Source organism: Zalophus californianus, chromosome 5, assembly GCF_009762305.2.
Source record: "Zalophus californianus isolate mZalCal1 chromosome 5, mZalCal1.pri.v2, whole genome shotgun sequence".
In the NCBI taxonomy this organism is placed as follows: domain Eukaryota; kingdom Metazoa; phylum Chordata; class Mammalia; order Carnivora; family Otariidae; genus Zalophus; species Zalophus californianus.
In genome coordinates this window covers 55,972,664-55,987,542 of record NC_045599.1, presented here as the reverse complement: position 1 = coordinate 55,987,542, position 14,879 = coordinate 55,972,664, and the positions used below count along the sequence as shown (strand labels likewise).

At 36.8% G+C, this 14,879-nt stretch overlaps 2 protein-coding genes across 8 annotated transcripts in view; one reads left to right on the top strand and one right to left on the bottom strand.

Moving 5' to 3' along the window:
* FAM169A (family with sequence similarity 169 member A) overlaps positions 1-5,953 on the top strand; it is a 73,696-nt gene extending 67,743 nt beyond the window's left edge. For all 7 annotated transcript variants that reach the window (XM_027606328.1, XM_027606330.1, XM_027606326.2 and 4 more), the window contains 2 exons: positions 642-845; positions 1,763-5,953. In XM_027606328.1, the coding sequence (XP_027462129.1) occupies positions 642-845; positions 1,763-2,311 (753 nt within the window). In that variant the 3' untranslated portion in view covers positions 2,312-5,953. The remainder of the gene's footprint in view (positions 1-641; positions 846-1,762) is intronic.
* Positions 5,954-6,697: 744 nt separating this feature from the next.
* Positions 6,698-14,855, bottom strand: NSA2 (NSA2 ribosome biogenesis factor). Its single transcript, XM_027606331.1, has 6 exons — positions 14,659-14,855; positions 12,922-13,109; positions 12,682-12,832; positions 10,635-10,814; positions 8,197-8,389; positions 6,698-6,937 (listed from the first exon to the last, which is right to left on the bottom strand). Exons 1-6 carry the CDS (start codon positions 14,659-14,661, stop codon positions 6,870-6,872), a joined length of 783 nt encoding a protein of 260 aa, XP_027462132.1. The 5' UTR covers positions 14,662-14,855; the 3' UTR covers positions 6,698-6,869.
* Between the last annotated feature and the right edge of the window lie 24 nt (positions 14,856-14,879).

Here is a 14,879-nt window from a genome sequence, read left to right as displayed (position 1 = left end):
TTGGAAGTTTGTGTTATCAGCTAACTGATACTTCCGTATTTAATGTGATAGAAGGAGTAGAATTGTTCAAAAAAATGACCCAAAGTTTACTGGACAGTGAGCTGAGACTGAGGGCTTTCTTCTTCCAGCAGGAAGTTGTATCCAAACTCAGCTTCCCACAAGACAGGTAGTGCTTCCTCCCCCTGGCAGGGTAACCCGTAACTTCCCACAGGCCCCAAGGATTCCAAGTGCTGATCAGCTGGTGTTCTGGAAAGAGCTGGTTTCAAATCTAGAGTCTTTGGTGCCTTTTTACTGAAAAGCTTGCACTCCTGATGGCCCCATAAGGAAGAACAAGAAGGGGACAGGGTGTCTTCACTGCCTCTCAGACCTCTACTGCGTCTACAGAGCATCGTGGTCTTTCTGCTGTCTCCACGAGAACAGAGGGAGTTTGGGTTACTTGTGCGTTCTTTTCTTTTACTGACCCTGCCTGAAAAATTTCCTCTTTTCTCAATAAGACTACTACTCCTTAACTCATGCCCTGCAATGTGGTAGACTTTATCTTGAGTCCTGGTGTATGAAAGGTGGAGACTGAGAATGGACCCACCTTGCATGACAAATAAATTAGCTTATAATTGTGTTATTTTTTTCCCCCAATGATGTAGGAATCTGAATTAGAGCCTATGAATGGTGAGATAATGGATGATACTCTTAAAACCTCACTTATAACTGAGGAGGAGGACTCCACCAGTGAAGTTTTAGATGAAGAAATAAAATTGCAGTCTCTCAATTCCAGCGAAGACTCTACTACTCTTGTTCCACTGGTGGTAGAATCTTCAAAACCCCCTGACACTGTTGCACAGGATAAGGTAAGAGGGAAATAACTTAATTTTTTGCAGTCAAACTGTTCCAGTGTTGGTGACACGGAAGGGGCATCATAGTATATATATTTTCCTCCCCCTTAATATATATATATATATATATATGGTTTTTCAGGAAAATTAATTCTACATTCATTGCTATGCTAGATTAGGTATTCTAAGAAAATGTAATCAGCAATATTCCATAAATTCACATCTTTGTAACCTTATAATACATACCCGGTTTCTGGTAACAAAATGAGTTTTATTTTGTAGATTTAGAGAAATGCTTAGACAAATAGATAAAGCATTATTTACCAGATACTTGAATACCTATTGCTTATGTAGTCTATGATGAGTACAGTTATTTTAATTACAGAGACAGATTAGATTAATGGGAAAAACCTGATATTTTTAAAAGAAATTTCATTTTTACTTTCAAATACTCCAATTTAAGGCTGAAAAACATTGTATAGCATTATTTTATTAGTGTCTCAAATAATGAATAAAATCTGCATTGCCCTTAACTATCATCTAATGAAATTGTAGTCAAACTTAGTGGGGTGGCACAATGTCAAGCCCCAAAGGACTCTTGGTTCTGGCTCCAGTAATACCAAGAAACTAAAAACGTTTAGTTGATTCCTGGTTTTAAAGAACCTTGATAAAGAAGTTTAGAATGTTCTAAGTACTTTTTGAGGTAAAATAATTACTTTTATTATATCTTTAAAGCAAGAACCAGGTTATCACGTAAGACAGTTTTGAAATAATTGACTTGTATTCAGAACATTCAGAATATGTACAGCTGATTAACAAAAGTAATGAGTACCGAATTCTTGAAAATGCAGTTCATTGTCATTGCATATTAGTGTGTAATTTATATAAGAATTATACTGCGAAAGTTTGTTCACCAGGTTTTTTATTTTTAGACCTCACATATAACTGACTCAGAAATGTTGCTGGATGAAGGCCCATCTGATGAAAAGGGGCACACTGAAGAGAAACTGCCGCTAGTTTCAAGAAAGAAAGCACATTTTGGGAGTTCAGACAATGTTGCTACTATCCCAAATGAAGAACGATCTGACAGTGGTTTTCCAAACTCTGTGATAGCTGAATTTTCTGAGGAATCAATCTCTGAAAATTTATCACCCAACACTACTTCTTCATTGGAAGACCAGGGTGATGAGGGGGTACCTGAGCCCCAGGAAACATCTACAGCTCTTTCTCAGAGCTCTTTGATAGAAGTTGAACTTGAAGATGTGCCATTTTCACAGAACGCGGGACAGAAGAACCAGTCAGAGGAGCAGTCTGAAGCATCTTCTGAGCAACTGGATCAGTTTACACAGTCAACAGAAAAAACTGTGGATAGCAGCTCAGAGGAAATAGAAGTGGAAGTGCCTGTGGTAGACAGGCGGAATTTAAGAAGAAAGGCCAAAGGGCATAAAGGACCTGCTAAGAAGAAAGCCAAGCTGACATGAATGAAGAAGATATGCAGATGATAAACCCTCCTCTTTGTAACATTATTGTTGTTTTTAAAATATGGTGATTAATAAATGGCATGGGGCACAGGGCAAAAATTCCAAAACTTCACTTTGAACTTATTTATGATGCCGGTTTTCCGTCCCCCTTAGGACCTAGGATTCACCATTCTTTTTAATTTTTCGGGCTATTTTGTGTAAATACAATTTTTTTTTTTATTTTTATTAACCATGTTTCGACTTTGGGAAACCAGATCATACTATATTTTCTTTAGCAATTGGGGACATCTGGCCATTAAAATTTGAGAAAATATAAATTAAACTGAAAGTAGTAGGCTTTACATTACTTGTTAAGGATCACAGAAATCTTTTATACTATGGATTTTAATAGTAAACTTGGTGAGGGTTCTAGAAGTTTTATCTTAAAAATCAAAACTAATCACTTTTTAAAATGTAGGCATGTCTAAACAAAAATGTCAGTAAATGAAAATATACTTCAACTAAATGAGAGCACAAATAGAAATTTATGGTGAAAGGTTTATGAAGGTAGTATTTTGGCCTCTGAATTCTTAGTTGTGTAGATGCAGTTTCTTCCTCTGACTTCGGTGTCTGAGGAAAGGTGTAAAATCTGTTTCCACCTCAGTCTCTATAACATCTAATATTTACAGTACTGCTAGGGATTTAACTCTGGCAAGTAGGCACTAATTATAAAATATCATTTGAAGCTGGGGACTATTACCTTTTGTCCTCATCCAATTAACATGTATACTTAAGAAGTGTGAGAGCCCTTCCTAAGGCTTCTCAATCCTGCCACTGCCTTTACTCTAGAAATCATATATTCTCCTCAGCTTTCATCCACTTCCCTAACTCAGAGTGATTCCTGCCAAAAGATCTGCTGCCTGTCTGCCAGCTTATGCCCTTGGCATCTGTATCTGGGTAGGTTGGGACTGTGCCCCACAGTCTTAGATCTAGACAGCAGGAATAAATCTGCTCAAGGAGCTGTAGTTCAAAGAGCTTGGCTCAAATTGGAGGCTTTGGTTGTTGCTCTGGTCTTGCTCACTCTTAATTTGTTCTGTGAGGACAGGTTACAAGCTAGCCTATGTGTATACATTGTGGTACTAGGCCTTTGCCTAGGAAAACTTAAATTCTCTTAATTTTTATATAATAATTTATTTTAAAATGAACAGAATGGTTATTCTTAGAATCCAAAGAGAATCTTAAAACAGTCCTACTCTTTGGAAGTATTGTGTGTACTCAGATTTGCAGTTAATTTGGAGAATGCTTTGAGACCATTAAGATTGTTTTTAAAACAGCTTGGTCCTTATAATGAAAGAATCACGTTATGACTTTGTGTCATTATTTGAGGTGCTAAGGATTGATGTCAAAGGTTTATCCAGTCTACAGTCAGGTGATGTCATTAAATTTTATTTTGGAATGTTGATATTTTAGGTCTAATAAGCTAAGTTAAAATGTTTAAGCAGGCAAAACAGCAGACCCTCCTATTCATGTAAAATTTTGAATACTTGTATCCCCTACATTTTCCTTAATTATTGGTCAGAGGCAAGCCAGATGATTTCACTTCAAATGAAAATTAAAGCACTTTGGCCATTTGTTTTATCAACAAATGCTGATTAATTGAAAAAATAAATATGACTGGTACATCTATCACGTTTATGCTGTTTTATAGATTTTGTGAGAAACTTTACTACTGCAATTAGGGAAATAAAGATATGAGGATTTAGTAAATTCTTAACCGTTCCATTTTTAATTTCTTAAAATAGATTTCAAAACCTAATACTTAGATATTTTACTTTTTTACTTGGATTGTTCATTGTTCTCTTGAGAATACTTTCTTTAGAAGGGTGTGGTTTAAGACTGAGGTCACTGACAACTCTTGATATGTGAATATAGTTGCTGAGTTCACAAAACATGTTTAGTTATTCATATATAATAGGACTAACAGTATAAACTCGTACTTGTTAAACTTGTTTGGTTTATTCTTAAACAGCAAGGCATTTTAAGCAGTTTCAGAACTTTATGCTTAGCATACAAGAAAACTTTTATTACGTATTATCTCTGACCGAAAATGTTATTTTGGGGGGTTTGTAGATGGTAGAGAAAGCTAGGTAACATAGAAAAACCTTACTTTCATGTTCGGTAACACGTTCATGTTCAGTAATGAGTTCTGTACTCAATGAGTATAGAATTTATAACAGAACTTACCCTCAATAAGGAATCTAAATAAAACTAATCAGATACTTAGTTTTTTGCAAGGCATTAGAAAAACTTGAAAATTATAGAGGACTGAAATCGGATTTCAGCCAGCCAGTCTAGTTATTGAGTGTCTAATCACATTCTATAGTCCTTTGTGAACTGCTTTTTTCTGTTGAGAAGTTTTATTTCTGGAAAAGGATTTTACTTCAGTTTGTGTAAATATGTGTATATTTCCTTGTGTAATATAAAACATAGATATTAACAAAATTTTAGTTCTACTTTCAAGTTTAAATTATCCAGTTGCTAGACATCACAGAAATATATTTAACAATTTATTATAAAGCTCCTCTAAACTTTTTAAAGGTGAGAGGATCTATTATGATTTTTTATAAAATCAAATAGCATGACAGAATGTCAGTCTTCTACTTAAAATGTCTATATTCACGGTGTTTCCATTCACTGCAGAGAATAAATATGGCAAGGATAACACTACTAGTGATTAACGGTTCACTTTTAGCTGACCAGAACACTACCTAAAATTGTTTCAGTGACTTTAGAAAGTATCTTGAAGGTTTGTGATTACATCAAATTGAGTCTTTACCTAGTATCTAAGTATCTGCTCTTATGTACTGCTTTACCCTTAGGGATTACCTTCTAAGGTTTGGTCACACCAGCAAACTGATACAGATCTTGATGTAAATACAGAATTTATACTAACATTACTCATCTGTGTAACAGCATTTTAGAAATTTCTGCTTTGTATGTCCACTAGTAGCTAATCTGGTGTTTAAAGTCCAGTCTTCCATGGATGTGATTAGTTACAAATGTTATGCTTCTGTTGGCATACTTAATATAAACCTTTCTTTGTAGAAGATAATTTGCTTATTTTGGGTTCTAAAAAATAAGCAGACTGAGTTCTGTGGGGTTATGCTTACCTCTAGTCTATTTTTTTCACCTTCCAAATCTTAAAGTCATTCACACATTCCCTGTTTCTATTAGTGGCAAAATCAGTTGTTAAAATATAATTGTAAGAAAGGTTCAGCTTCTGTCATCCTGAAGTAATTGTATCATACTGGATAGTCATTTCAAAGAAACTAGCCTTTCTTTACTACGTGTGTGTGTGTTCTAAAACTTCTAGGTTTATAGAACTTAGAAAAGATGTTACGTTATTCAGAATAAAGTCTTACTGAGGTACTCAAGTTTTCTTGGTAGGTTTTTTTCCTTTTTTTTAAGTTTAAAAGTAGTATGTTTTGTGATTGTTTCTTGGCCTGTGTTTTGATATTCTTTCCCTTTTCCCTACTTTAATTGATGAAGATGTGTTTAGATATTGAATTTGTTTAGACATTAAATGATTTTGTTAAAGGCACAATTAATCACACTGGTTGTACTTTCAAGACAGACTTTAAAAATAAACAGAATTTAAAACCATTAATGTGATTATAGATTAATGTAATATTATGGACGCCTTAAAGCTCAAAGTTACAAACAATTCAGATCACAAAAGTGCTTTGACCAAGTTAAAAGCCTAAAACATGACCTTTTTTATATTATCCAAGTAACTGCAAACAAATTTAAGGGCATCAGTGCATTCTTTTTCTTTTTAATAAAACAATTTTACCTGGAATTAAATTTGTAACCATTCTAAAAATATGAAAGCATAAACATTTTGGTGTATTTTTTTCTATATATGTTTGGAGTAAAAATACAGTTCCAAGTATTATTATACATGATTGAGAGGAAAAAAATGTTTAAAGTATGAATTCACCAACTTTCTGTATGTGAAGACATAAAGGTGAAAAGATTTATCTAAATCCTTCTGAACTCTAGTGTAGTGTGCCTTCTCTCTTCTGTACTTCTAGTAGAGTGTAAATACTTAATAAACAAATGCTACGATGTGTTAATGCAACATTTCTTAGGATTAATGAAAATGAGGTGGAAGAAACTTGAAGTAAGGTCTCATTTCGTAGTTTAGGCTCCATATTTAAGTGTGCACAGACCTTTATGATAAAAGGTGTTTTCAACTACACTGGTTTTTCCAGTAACAATAGGTCTGCATTGCTGAGTATCCACTACTTAATGCAGATATGGACCAAGATATTTCTATAAATGCTTTTTAAAATTATTCAAACTTATGAACATCCAAATGCTAAAAAGACTCAAAAATAAAGACCATTTATTTTAATAAATGTCTATTTTAATGTTTTTCACAATAGAATAAATACTTCTCTTGATGACTGTAGACACGTAAGGCTGTTTGGTAGTATTCAGAACCACCACAGTAATGGTGGTCTTCCTGATCGGTATGTAATCTTAATTATAAGGAATTACTTCTCTGAAACTGCTGTCAAACCAGCAGGACTGCATTTATGCATCCATCATTTTCAGGGTTGTTGGTAACCTGGGCATATTTGCCTGAGGAAAACAAAATGGGAAAAGGAGGGAAGTTAATGCTGATAAAAATTAACTTTGCCCAAAATATTTCTAATCACTTTTAAGAAAGAAAAAAAAAATGATAGTAGGATCAATGAGATTTTAGAAATCACTCAAAATCAAACAAGTTCTGGAAACAATTTTTATGTACTGTTTTTATACTTTTTACAAATGGTGGTCAGCTCCACTGTTAGTAGGTTGTATTAACAAGCCTTTGTGGATTGACCTGAGCATTGTTGCTTGTCCACATACTTAACTAGAAAATGCAACAACTTTTAATTTTCAAATTAATTTAACCTATTTTAAAATTGAGTTCAGCCAATATGAAGTATGAGTTAATGACTCATATGAAGGCTCCCTCAAGAAGTTAGAGTGTATTCTTCAATTTCAGAGAACATTAAAGTTTAGAAATCCCTGGACACTAAAAGCAGAAAACTAAGAAAACGAAGAATTAAAATTGCTGCATGACACCTTTTATTTTTAATTACTACTGAAACAGTGTGGCTGTTGTTTGATATGTCTCCCTTCCTCTGCTCATGGTTAATTTATTGTATTTTCTTTCAGTATATTTTGATTATAACTCACTTTCCATCTGCTTCCCTCCTAATTAGTGCCTTTTATTTTATTTTTTTTTAAGGATTTTAATTAATTTATTTGACAGAGAGAAAGTGAGAGGAGGAACACAAGCAGCGGGCGTGGGAGAGGGAGAGCAGGCCTCCCGCTGAGGGGAGCCCGATGTGGGACTCGATCCCAGGACCCTGGGATCATGACCTGAGCCGAAGGCAGACACTTAACGACTGAGCCACTCAGGCGCCCATTTTTTAGGTTTTTTATTTATTTGACGGAGAGCGGGCGCGAGCACAAGCAGGGGAGTGGGGTAGGGAGAAGTAGGCTCCCCACTGAGCCGGGAGCTGGATGTGGGGCTCCAACCCAGGACTCCGGGATCATGACCTGAGCCGAAGGCAGACACTTAACCAACTGAGCCACCAAGGTGCCCCCTAATTAATGCCTTTTAAAGCAGTCCTAAATTCTAATACAGTATGCTTTGTATAACTGAAACCAGTAATCTAAGTTAAAAAGAATCACATTCACAACTACTTTGCAAAGATTTAAATCTGATTTACACCATTTTAACTTAATCTAGCTCTTCTGCATTAAAATTTGCTGTGTACTATCAACTTGCAAACTTCAATTTTAGGATTGTGTAACAGCAGTAGCCCCATATTCAAAAATTTACTTACCCCAAATAACTTTGCCTCCTTGTGTCACAAGGCCCAACTCACTCACGTTCACCTCAATTACAGTGCCTTTGGTAATAACACCCAAAGTTGTATATAGTGGGGATGAAGGATTCTTTTTTACACCAAGTATTGGCAGGCAAAAGGTGGCTTTCAATTCAGGATGTGTTACATGGGCCTTTTTGAAACGTAAGCCCTAGTAAGTCAAACACAAAAATGTTGAGTCTAAAATGTTAACAACGATGAGCAATGATCCTTTTTGCTTTTCCAATTGTCTTCCAAATCAACCCATGGATGAACAATGTCAAATCTTAAGTCATCAAATACTTCTAATTCTACAGAGTAAAAACCTGATAAATGCGTGGGGGAAATACCCCAAACACATACTCCTGATATTTTCAGCATGGAGTGTTAACCTAGCCTCATACTCAGATTTTCCTGTTACCTACATTTTCTGAGGACTGGCTGCATGCCAGGCACTATGACAGAGCATACAAATAGCTTACTTAAGCATGATAACTTTACAACTCCTCCCCCATTTTTTTATAAAAGATTGGCAGGTGAAATGACTTCCCAGGTTGAATGGTGTGTGGATGGAATTAAGCTTAACCTGATTCCAAGTCTCTATAGACCTCAGCTGTTTTACATGATGAAAAAGGAGGGTGGACTGTCAGCTTTTCATTGATGATAATACTGGTCAAAGACTGGAAAAAGCCCAAAGAAGGGCTTTCTCTGTTAGACTGGAGTCATCTCATCACCTAGATACGGCCTTTTGGGGTGTAGCACTTCAGAAGCCACAACACTATACAGTCTCTTAAATTTGGTTTTTGCCTGTATGGGGTTAGACGGTAGTGATCCTAGAGTTCTTAGTAATGGACTCATTAATGAATTTTGTAATAAACTTACACAGCTGGGGATGCCATCTGACTAATGCACAATGAGATTTACCTGCCAAGCTACGAAAGCCTAGAACAACATTAGTATATTCTCTCCCTATAGAACTGTTACCAAACTGTATTTAGAAGATTATGAATATGAAATCAAAACAAGGGAGTCCATGATACAATCCAGAGATGGGTGAAGGTTCTGTAAATGGACAGTGAACGCTTTAGGTTTTGCAGGCCATATTGTCTCTCCTACAACTACTCAAAGTCTGCAGAAAAAACCAGCCACAGACAACATGTAAATGAAAGGGCATGGCTGTGTTCCAACTTCACTTACAGAAAAGGCTGCTTGACAACATTTTAATCCATTAGAAGTTATTCAGGTTGAGTGCTAGGGTAACACTGCCAACTCTCCTCTGATTGCTTTTCCAAGCAGGCTGGATTTCCAGTGAGGAGAGCAATTCAGTCTGTTTAAAGGGATTCTGCAAAAAAATACGTAGCTGACCCTGGAACACAGGTTTGAACTGCACAGGTCCACTTACATGCAGATTTTTTCAATATAGTACAGTAGTATAAATTTATTTTTTTAGGATTTCCTTAACCTTTTTTCTCACTTTAAGAATACAATATATAATACACATAACATACAAAATATGTATTAATTGACTCTTTATGTTATCAGTAAGGCTTCCAGGCAACAGTAGGCTATGAGTTTAGTTTTTGGGGAGTCAAAAGTTCAATGTGGATTTTGGGGCTGTGGAGAAGTGGGCACTGCCCAACCCGAGCTGCTGAAGGGTCAACCAAATGTTCAGTTACATTTGGGAAAGGGGAGGAGAATGGTTTTAACCATCCCAGTTGTCTACAGAAATTAAAGTTCTACTTTTATAATAAATTCTTTTTTCAGTGAGTACATAATGTTTTCAAAAGCAGTAAGATAATTTTCTTTTTTTTTTTTTTAAAGATTTTATTTATTTATTTGAGAGAGAGAGAGAATGAGAGAGAGAGAGTACGAGAGGGAAGAGGGTCAGAGGGAGAAGCAGACTCCCTGCTGAGCAGGGAGCCCGATGCGGGACTCGATCCCGGGACTCCAGGATCATGACCTGAGCCGAAGGCAGTTGCTTAACCAACTGAGCCACCCAGGCGCCCGTAAGATAATTTTCTTACTAAATGGGAATTGCTTCTTGAAAAAACAGTCCTACTCAAGTTTTCTAACTGTTCTCAAAGAGAACAAGTGTCAGGCACATAGGTTACTTGTTGAATGAGTAAGAGAACTTCACGTGGGAAACAGATTCTAATACGACATATATTTAAAAATCAGGATTCACAGACACTGTCTGTAGTAAGAATTATTTTCATCTCCTGTCTCTTATGAGGCCAAAGCAAGATTCTTGACAGTAGTGAAAACCTGCTAAGCCATCTCTATCAATAACTTAAAAAAGCCTAAAAATGTCCTTTAATCTCTTTTCATACCAATTTTAGGAATTTCAGGAAACTATACTCTATCCAATCTAACGTAGCAACTAACATTTAATCCATCCCACTCTTGCAAGGACTTACCATTGGTCTAATGAATCTTTCATATTTAGGTGGTTTTCGAGTAAAGCCGTCCCCAACAAAGCAGACTTTAGTGACCATCCTCTTCCATGCTTTCTTCTTTCTCTTTCCTGTTCGAATCACTTTTAATACCTCTGTTTCTCCCTGGGCACGGACTTTGGGTAAAGGAACTTCCCATTTTCCCTAAAAATAGACCATAGTTAAAATTTATAATGTTAGTAAAAGGCAATGAGGATAAAAATTAAGTATGTTTTAGTTGTACAAAGTAGTGGATTCACCTTTTTCCTAAACCAACAAGATTTTGGCTCCCATGTTTTCCAGAAGTCTGCACTGTCTCCTCAAAAGCTCCAAATTAATTGGAATTAAGTTTCTTATCATGGATACATTAAATAAAATGGTTTGTGGGGCACCTGGGTGGCTCAGGTCATGATCCCGGGATCCTGGGATCGAGCCCCACATCAGGCTCCCTACTCAGCGGGGAGTCTGCTTCTCCCTCTCCGTCTGCCCCTCCCCTTGCTTGTGCTGTCAATTAAGTAAAATCTTAAATAAATAAGTAAAATGGTTTGCATAAGCTAAAAACCTCAATGCCTTGTTATGGATGAAAAATGTCCCACCTGTAATAAGGCAGTGATTTCTTGAAACAGTGTGTCTTACTACTAAATAGTGAATAGTGTAAAACGGGAAGACTGTCTCCACCTCTTAATTTATCTCTATCTACGTCGAGTGGACTTTTAGACTACATTACTAGTAGGACAAAATCATCGTCACATATTTTGAACCTCTGCAGAATGAAAATTCTATGAAAAATTGAAGGAATACAAGGTAGTAGAAAGTATGTGATTAAGACAGATTCTAGAAGCAATTCTACCACTCAATAGATAATGACAATGAAGAGTGATTTACAACCTCCTGAACTTCAGTCGTTTTATCTGCAAAATGAGGATGGGTTAAGTAGATAATCTCTAAAATTTCTTTGGGTGCTCAAGTTATACCATTCTAATTTTAAACAGTACACACCAAAATATAAGCAGTGTGGTTTGTTTTGTTGTGTTTTTTAAAGATTTTATTTATTTGAGAGAGAGACAGAGAAAGTGAGTGGGGAGGAGAGGGAGAAGCAGACTCCCCACTGAGCAGGGAGCCCCCTGTGGGGCTCGATCCCAGGACCCTGGGATCATGACTGAGCCGAAGGGAGATGTTTAACCAACTGAGCCACCCAGGCGCCCCAAGCAGTGTGTTTTTTCTTATTAAAGATTTTTTATTTTTTGACAGAGACACAGCGAGAGAGGGAACACAAGCAGGGGGAGTGGGAGAGGGAGAGCAGGCTCCCCGAAAAGCAGGGAGCCCGATGCGGGGCTCAATCCCAGGACCCTGGGATTATGACCTGAGCCGAAGGCAGCAGCTTAACGACTGAGCCACCCAGGCGCCCCAGCAGTGTGTTTTTTAAAATCAAATTTGGAGACTGAACACTTCTGTTGCTATCTGGATTTCCGTCAATTTATCCATAGATGTTTAAAAATAGTATCTATGTCTTTTTCTGTTTTTAGCAGGCTTTAACCTAATTTGACACCAAGCATACTCCAGTAGTATTAAAAAAAAAAGTTGAGTTTTTATTTAAGTCAGATCAGTTAGAGAGTTTTCCACTATTCTACTTTTTAGCAATTTTAGCAATACAGGGCAGCAAAAACAAGCAGTTTTATCTTTCTCCACAAGAGCAGAGCATTAGGAAGTGTCAAGTATAGGAAGCTGTTAAAATACTGAATTTGAGATTCATGCCTTACTAATTTTTTAAGTACTTTTTTTACACTAAAGATGTGTGGTATTCTAATAACTTTTTAAAAACCTGTTAAATGCTAACATGTTCTTATGATAAGAAAGTAAATGTTTTATTACTTAAACATTTAATACAAAATGAACTTTACAAAGACTTTGATATCTAAATAATGGGAATAGTAGCTGGACTTCATGTTTCCAATTAAACTGAGAAAAAGGCTAATATTAAGTAATTCTTCTGAACAAAAAAGAAATAAACACTTCAATTTTTATTTCTTACCGCTTTCTCTTTTCGTTTTTGTTTAATCATATTGGAAAGTACTTTAGCTCGGGACTGTCCCTCTCTGTCCAGTAGATATGCAGGTACTGCTCCTTGTGGAGTCTTTTCATCATTCTTTTGTTTGGTGTTTCTCTTTTCATGCATCTTGATACTACCAAGAAGGAAGATTCAAGATTATCAGCTTTAAAAATTATCACTCAAAAGATGTTAACTTGTTACAATGAAGACATCATCACTTACGTCTTTTTCATTTGTATTTTCTCAGCATGGCGCTGTTTATGGTAGAGCTTAGCTTTCAGACCAATCATCTTTTTTGCCTTCTTTGAACGTTCATGAGCCTCTCGACCTTCTTTCTTTCTTTTTTTCTCATGGTAATCCAAACGATAGCCATATCGCTTCCGGTGTAACTCAATATATTCATTTTGTGGCTATAATGCAAGAATCATTAATTTTAAAAATTAACAGAATTATGCTAAAAAACTTTGAGTACTATACAAAGTACAGAAGACCTTATGTCATCCAAATGTTTACTTGCTTAAATAACTCTTGCGCTCTTAAGCCTATTTGCATGATATGAGTTAAATACATTTTGATCCTGAATGGTATGAGGCATCAGGATTTACATCTGTAATAATCTCAGTGAAAGTTACTGTTTATTGAAGCGAACTGCCCCCAAATCCACTGGACCACAAAAAGGATGACCTCATTCCAGGATCTCTCTTTTTTCCTGAACATCAGTAATCTGGTTTTTCAACATCATCATCATTCATATTTTTATTAATCTGTAAGTTTTATTGAAGTACAATTTACATATGAAATGTGCCCTTTTTAGGTATGGGTGTAGTTTTATGTTCTGACAAACTACACAGTTTTGTAACCACCGCAATTAAGATAGAGAATACTTCCATCACCTCAGAAAATAACCTTGTATTGCTTTGAAGACAGTCCTTTTTTCCACCTCCAATCTGTTATCTATCACTCGTTTTCCCTTTTTCATTGTGAAGCTGATAGTATCTACAGTATATAGCCTTTTGTGTCTAGCTTCTTTCACTTAACGCTTTTGAGATTCCCCCACGTTGTCACATGTCAGTACTTCAATCCTTGTTATTGCCAAGTAGTATTCCATGTATAAATATACCACCATTCATCCTTTGACTGGTTCATGGATATTTGGGTTGTTTCCCATTTTTAGCAAATAAACACTGGCACAGAATTCTTCTGTGTGGCCACATGCCAAACTGTTTTCACAAGTGGCTGTACTATTTTGCATTTTACCAACAATGTATGGGATCCCTTTTTGCTTTTTCGGTCCTGTTTTTTATTTTACAGGCCACTTTTGTTTTATTTTAAACACGTGGCCACAGTCCGTTTGTATTTTAAGACTGCAAAAATAAAATAATGATACAAAGTCAACTCCAGCACAGAGAATAATGCCAAGTAACAATCAACCAGCTACTATGTATCAGGTGTGTTTTCAACTGCTAGTACAATAAACTTTGCAGAAACCAGGAGGAAGGCATGTGGAATGCCATTTCGCAGAGAAAAAATGAGACATAGTAGAAAGAGAAAGGATGTGGCAGTCAGATCTGTGCTTTAAGCCTGTCTCCGCAATTCATTAGCTGCTTGTCCCGTGGCCGGGCCTGCCTTGAGTTTCCTCAGCAATAAAACGAAGTGGCAGCGGAAATAATGCCTACAGTATAGGGTTATTGCTAGGCTCTGGCACTGACAATACACAACACGTGGCTAAGCCAGGAATTTAACAGAGTAAACCCTATCTCGCTCTAAAGCTTGTACTCTGGCAAATACCCCAATCTGTGTCCACCAAATGCATTTTTTTTTCTCTCAACCGAGCCGACCCTCATTCCCTTCAGCAGTACCTCCCTTCCGCCTACCACCCCTCGCCTCCAGCCCCAGGGCCCCCAGGCCCCACCAACTCTGAAGCCCTACGATGAGAGTGCCCCCAAACTACCTCCTCACCATGATGACGGCCGCAGAGCCGTCGGGTGCAGCTGCCGGGGAGCGTAGAAGCTCTCAATTTTCGGGTCTTCCAGACCCGCGAACTGACTCCACGCAAGCCGCGACGGGAAAGAGAGTCTTAAAACGACCGACTCTGGAGAAAGCGCGACACATCGGTTCCGAACCTCTGTTCTTCACGTTTAGCTGGAGGGGCGGAAATTGCTGGCGGGCGGCATTTGAGT